We start from the raw sequence: 7023 nt of genomic DNA on the forward strand, positions 1-7023 counted from the left end.
TTAATGGTAGTTAATGATACGTGTCAATCATCTGACATAACCAAAATTACTATAAAACATCAATATGTATTTCTACATCAAACGTTATCTTATATAATCCCGTATTAATTTTACGTATCGGAATAAATTAAACATTCAATAAAGAATATACACTTTCCACCATCTGAATAACGTAATAATGATAATAGACGCTCATATCGATACCTTCTTTGTTTTTAATAGCCTCTGATGCAGGTCTGTCAGGTCCCTTTTACGTTTCTTCTTTTTTGTTCGGACTTTCTGTTCTTCCCGAATACTTTTACTATGTTCATTATCCGTTATGTCACTTGCCGCACCGTCGCCTATCACTTTTCCCATTTCACGAAGCGAGACAAGACGAATTACATACGTTTCGAATGATCGAGATCGACGAGCGAACCGATGTTTGTTTACTTCTCGTTACCTCGCTTCTTATGGTGGCACAAATATCACGTGCAACGACAATATTATCGACGTACCGTATCGTGTTCTACAGACGATAAGGTTATTCACTATTGACCGAGCGATGTATAACATTATCGACCCTGAAATATCGCGTTTTTTGCGCATCGGTAACTGAGACCGTTGCAGCAAGTGGTAACAATTGTCAAAAATCGAATAAAGAGAATTCTGCAATTGAAAAATATTCCTAGAATTCATACGTTGAATTTAACTACGTTAGTTATCATGGAATTCAGTATTTAAAAGTCTCCAAGGTTTATGCACTGTATACATGTGCTGATCTAGCTGGCTTTGAGCAAGGATAGGCAAAAGGTTCGATAAAAACTGTCGAATAAACAAATGAACTGTGCCCTGTACAGAAGAACTGAGGGAATATATTGACCGGGCATTCAGTATTTTGTTGACACGCGAGCTGTGTAGAAGTTTCTGATGGACGTTTGATATGATGTGAAAATAGTAGTTGTATTATTTTAGAAAATTCTTTTTCATTAATATTTCGTGAGTGGATATTTTATCTTGCGTAGTTTTAAATTTTTATTAAAAGGTACGATAGTAATTTATGAGACAGGGAAATCTGTAGTTTTTAATGTTTTAAACAAGCACATGTAGTGTGGTATGTTCAAATACCACACGAGTCAACTGACGGTTTATGGGTAAAATGATATTACGGTTATATATTTTAATTAATGCATCCAGATGCAGTTTTATTATTAAATACTGTTAAATAAATCAATAGAATTTTTTTTTAAGCAAAATATTTTAATGAGAATTATTTTTGGGTTTATTAAACCACTTAAGTGAACATTCGTGTCGACGCCATGTTAGTCCTATTCGAATTGAATTTCGGAATGCACACGTTGTCGAATCGGGAGTTATTTTTCTTGTGATTAGTGATTTTATGTGTACTAATATCAGTAGTGTTTGTGTCTGTGCAAATTTTAATGTGTTTTAAGTTAATGGTGATAATAATCATAGGTTTGGATATCATCTTTGCAAGGAATTTGTAATTAAGAATTGAAGGGTGAGTGCATTCTTTTTTCGAACATTTGCAATTATTTAGTAATACTGTAATATTATATTGTTAGTCATAAATTAAGTACATATATAAAGAATAAATATTCCTAACATATAAATACATTTTAATTATAAATTTCTGGCATAAGAAAATAAAAATTGGTATGCAATAATCAGTGACTATGTTGTCCTTTTTATCGAGAAGAAATAGTAGTAGTAGTAATTATTTAAATATATACTTTAATAAATAAGATGTACGATGTAAAGTGGACTATATTTTCAATTTTAACAAAATGTCGTATATCAAGGTTTCCGTAGTGTAGCGGTTATCACGTGTGCTTCACACGCACAAGGTCCCCGGTTCGATCCCGGGCGGAAACAGTTGTGCTTTTTTTTCTTTTTTAATGTTTTTACTAAAAGTAGTACATTAGAATAACGTTTATATATTTTTTCACATATCTATAATTTTTCAAAATTTCAACCTGTAGAAATTAGAATTTTATATACACGTATTACACGTATTACTGAGAGTATAAATAATTTAAAAAATTACTTATTGCATAATACTCGAATATATCAGCATACAAGTACTTACGATTACAATTCCTTTTTTTTTTATTACAATTTGTACAATATTATATCGAAAATACAGAATTGTATTATGCAATTATAGAACTAATTTAGGAATAGATGGCGCGTAAATGCATTTTTTTATATAACCACGAAAATTTATTCTTTATAAATGAATAAGAAGACGTAAAAAATTGTGATATTATTAACATGGAATACTTAAAAATATCAATTTAAAGGCACATTATCCTGCTCAAAATCTAATTTTAACACATTATTTATTACAAATTGTATTAATTCAAAGTGTTCATATTTTTTCTTTAAATTAATTTTTAATCTAATTGAATATAGTTTTTCCTTTCATTGGTCAGCTATACGAAAATAGTTTCGATTCCTATCGGTCATTTCTAGTTCGTGCCGCGCGACTGTTTATCATGGTCCATCGTATATTTTAAGTCCTACTTTATCGCCGCGGCGCGTAATTACAGTGCAAGTTTACGAGAGCCCTGAACTAGCCTTAAATCGAAATTCGAATTACACCGCGAAACGACCGTCTTCGATGACGCTGTAGCATTTAATCTTTCCTATTTGACGCTCCTTTTCTTTCCTTCTTTGCCACATCGAATCGGTCAATTTTTCGAATACAATGCGTCTATTTTTACAATGTTTGCATCGAACGGTTTTATGATCACTTTATACTCCATCGAAGTTGCACTTAAAGCTGGACAATAATTTTTGCTCTATTTTCGCGTTACAGGATACACTCCTTCTCGCCGTTTCGACGATTTGACGTGGAAAAAAAGTTGCTGCCGCTTTTTTCATCTTCCTGTGAGTCATGTATACACGCTTTTTTATGCTTTTCGGCTGAACTAGTGTTTTCAGCGGACGAATTATACACGGTGACAACGGAAAAATCGAAAATAAGCTTTTCAGTGTGTTTCATTAATTGTGGTCACGAGAATCGTACGCGTAACAATGTTGTGCAAATTATATAGGGTGATTCGATAGTTACAGCAGTGATGTGAAATATAGCGGGTGACTCGATAATAACGATCACCAAAAAGAAAGAAAAAAATCCCCAAAATAAGGATACACAAAATTTTCTCTCCACAAAAGTTTAACCTTTAAGGCGAGTTTCCACCGAACAATGTCAACAAATTTCTCACGCGAAAATCTCAGGAATCAGCCAAGTCTTGGTTCATTAATTCGTAATTAGCGCATAACGCCAGGCCCGATGGCTATCGCGGTGTGCTAGACTAATTGCAAGGCCGATTTTCAACGCGAGAACTCCGACGTGGTGCCGCATTGTCGCTCGAGGCAGCAAATTTGTTAGAACCGGTATCCGTATATCTAATTAAAGGCAGAGAAAAAGAGAGTGTGTGTGTGTGTGTGTGAGAGAGAGAGATAGACTATAGTGCTTTCTATAGTCTATAAGATAGTCCTCTGGCTAGGTAAGAGGGCTGAAGAAGACTCGAGAAAGGACACGGTTTCGCCCTAATGAATGAGAACGTCGTACAGCCCTAAGACTGCGCTACTTCAAGCGACAAAGAGAGGCTGAAACGCCTCGAGTTCTGCAAACCATTCGAGAACGCGTTACGTTTCTCAGCTGTCCTCGTGGAAGACACGTTGAACCTGCTTCTTTTCACTGGGCGTTGCGTTGCGTTGACCCTTGCCTGCATCTCGTAAACGTCTCCGTGCTCTTTGGAAATTTATGGCATCGTGTCTTATAAGCTTTCTTATACATGTATAGGGATGCAAACTTTCCTTTCTGCCGTACTACGAAACGAAATTTTATTTCGAACAAACTTTTGAAAGGTTAGGCTCTAAGTCGTATATTTTCCGTTTCGAAATATTTGAAAAATTTCGTTTCGGTGTATCGCCGAATTCTGATTGATTACAGAGCTACCAATTATTTTTCAAAAATCATTTCACATTATTGTAACGTAAAAGTGATCATTTCAATCTTTTCGATAACATTCTATCGACGTGGAAGATTTTGTACAGGTTAGGTTTGTTCGTTCTTGTAAATTAAGTGCATAGGTTATAGAGGGCGTTTCAAAAGTGAGGTTATAAGTAACCTCGTATTTAAATATTCACGGAGTTGTGGATATTTTTATGGAAACATCAGGGTGTTTCAGAAGTAAGTCTCGTGTGAAATGACAATAATATTCTGTGATATATTTGCAAATTTATTCAGGGTCGCCGATAAGAATTCTGTAATAGGTTATCATCATTTAAATACGAATAATTGGGTGTATTTATACATATATGTATATAAGGTGTTTAAGAAATAAGCGTTACACGGAATAGCAGTAATACTGCAGGGCAGTTGTATATTTGTAATTGCAGAAAGTTCATGGCATGTTTCAATCATTTTCACGTATATACAGGGTGTCTGAAAAAATAAATCTCACAAAGGCTAAAAATAATAGCCTACAAAAGTCGTACATATTTATTCGCAACATCAGGAAAACTTTTCCCATAGATCACCACCATTTTCACGTACACAAACGCACGAAAAAAAAATATAAGAGTGTTTCCACAATAAAGTTCGATAATACGAACAAAAAAAAAAATTGTTGCGATTTTCACGAATACGTACAAGGTGTCTCAAAAAATAAACCATTCCGAGAAACTACATATGTAAACTGTATTAACAATTAAATAAAAATGCACACTTAGAAACACTATGGAGAATTTCATGTTGCATTAGTATTATTACTCGAACGTTTCGTACATCCTTCGACAACGTCGCGAATGGGACATGCTAGAGAGGAAGAAAGAGGGAAGCACGCAGCAAACGCGAGTGGGAGTGAGAGAGAGAGAGAGAGAGAGAGAGAGAGAGAGAGAGAGAGAGAAACACGCACGCAATGGGGGTTTATGTAACTCGGGCATTAGTGACTGTGACGTCACGACGCCGCGACGCGATGCAACGGTTGCACACGGTCGATAGTGCAGTCAACTACTGCATTATACGTAGTCGACCACCACAGATCCATGAATTACGCACATTCGAGAGATCCGTCATAGAGTTTCCTACAATCGATCGATATTTTCCTATCAATTCATTTTCATCCGTCTCCCAATTGGTACATCTCCCTGGTCACTTTAAATTCGCTCTGTCTCCGAAGGTGACTGTAAGATTCAGCTATTTATAGTCACTTGCACTTCGTTTAACCTAACCTAACCTAACCTAACGAGTGAGTGTCGAGGACCGATATTTTTAGCGAATTTTCGCATTGGGTTGTGTGAATGGAAAATTTACACAGTACGTGTAAGAAAAATTGTTAATTTTTCGTTTGTTAAACAAATAGACTCTGCAGGTACAGTATTTTACAGTATAGACTCCGCAGGTACGTATTACAATCGTTTTACATCGGAGAGCTGGTCAGATTGTACCAAATTAGTCAAATGCAAATTTCAAATTGCTGTTCAAATTGATTTTTTGCGTTGTGCCACTGTCAGTGCCAAGCAACGATATACGGGGTGACCCATAAGTTGGTTCTGTCATTTAAAAATCGAATAAATTTTCTTGTTACGTTTTTCAATTTTTTCTATTAAATGTTTTAAAAGTTTATTCAATTTCTACAAATGAATATAAGTAACAGAAATTGATTAATATTTATATTTTCTTGACATATTTATTCGCCGAATTTTTCACACCGATTCCATCCCGTCAGTTATGTAACAAGCGCTCCCACTGGACGGGTCCATCCAGAAATTCCCAGGGAATCCCTCTGAAAACACCCATAAATCAGTAATTCTCCACCTAAAGATTCATAAAGACTATTTGAATAAGGACCCAGCCTGAGAATTATACAGTCCAAGAACTGTGCAACCTAGAAGGGTCAATAATAACCTTTCTCTTTCTAATTTTCTTCGAACGTAAGACGAGTAAATTCTCGTAATACATTTCCTGTCGCAAAAACAAATTTCACTTTGACAAATTCTACAAATTTCGAACAAAATCCTATAAAAAAAAAAACCCGTATCTTCGTTTCGACCAATTTTAACGCAAAAATTGGCGGGAATTTCAAATGGTCGATTATTTTATCTCTCCATGCAGCGCATAAGAGAACGAATCTCTCCTCAATTATCCCCGCGAAACACAGCGAGGAAGGAGGAAACGCTCGCCGCGATGAGAATGTATCAATCAGCACAATTTAATGCGTGAGAGGCGGCGGAAGGGAAAAGTTCTGACTCGCGTAGAGGGGCGGAGGGTACACGCAGACAGAGACAAAACTAAACCGTGCAGCGAAGAGGAGAGTAACACTAGGAAATAAAGAGTGAAGCGAGAGGATGGAGGAATGAATGCATCGACGAAGAGGCCACCAGATTAAGAGAGACAGTGTGTGATGTGGAATCTGTCGGTTGGGAAGGGGGGTACAAAATCTCTGTGGGAGCAAGATCAAGAGAACAGACGAGGATAGCTATGTATAATATCGGTCTGATGTGGAACAAAGAGGAATAATTGCTGCAAAATTCGCTAGATCGAGCGAGATAGAGAGAGGTTAGGAATGGTAGGGAGAGCAGAAAATAGAATGAATATAGGAAACAAACAGGGAGGGTAGAGGAAGGAGCAAGAGAGAGACCGGAGGCCTTGAACTGCTGCTGCGGTCGGCATTGCAACTTTCCGTTCTGCTCTCTCTCACTCTGGCCTCGTCTGCTCACTCTCTCCAGTACATTTCCCTCTCCACGGACGCGTTGCTCGCGAGCCATCTTTCTTCGATCGAGCGTACCAACTGTGACGCTCTCTGTCCTCCTCCTCTCTTTCTCAATCTCTCTCTCTCTCTCTCGCTGCCCTCTATTTACATCGTTCCCCTGAAAGTCTCTCTCAGCTCGATGGTAATAATTATCGTTTCTCTCGGTCGACTCTGCTCGATGATGGCAGGAGAGACCGGAAGTCTTATCGATGCATGTTTTCGACTCTGATAATACTGGTTTTTTCTTGTTGTTTTT

At 36.9% G+C, this 7023-nt stretch overlaps 1 protein-coding gene and 1 non-coding gene across 2 annotated transcripts in view; one reads left to right on the plus strand and one right to left on the minus strand.

Annotated features, from left to right (window-relative positions):
- Positions 1 to 357, minus strand: part of LOC108570096 — a 4205-nt gene extending 3848 nt beyond the window's left edge. Inside the window, 1 exon segment of the mRNA XM_017931885.1 lies at positions 205 to 357. Within this exon segment, the coding sequence (XP_017787374.1) occupies positions 205 to 357 (153 nt within the window).
- Positions 358 to 1802: 1445 nt separating this feature from the next.
- Trnav-cac lies at positions 1803 to 1875 on the plus strand. The gene has a single exon. It is a non-coding gene; the product is annotated as a tRNA-Val (tRNA).
- The last annotated feature ends 5148 nt before the right edge of the window (positions 1876 to 7023 follow it).

This window comes from Habropoda laboriosa, unplaced genomic scaffold, assembly GCF_001263275.1.
Source record: "Habropoda laboriosa isolate 0110345459 unplaced genomic scaffold, ASM126327v1 scaffold9, whole genome shotgun sequence".
In the NCBI taxonomy this organism is placed as follows: Eukaryota; Metazoa; Arthropoda; class Insecta; order Hymenoptera; family Apidae; genus Habropoda; species Habropoda laboriosa.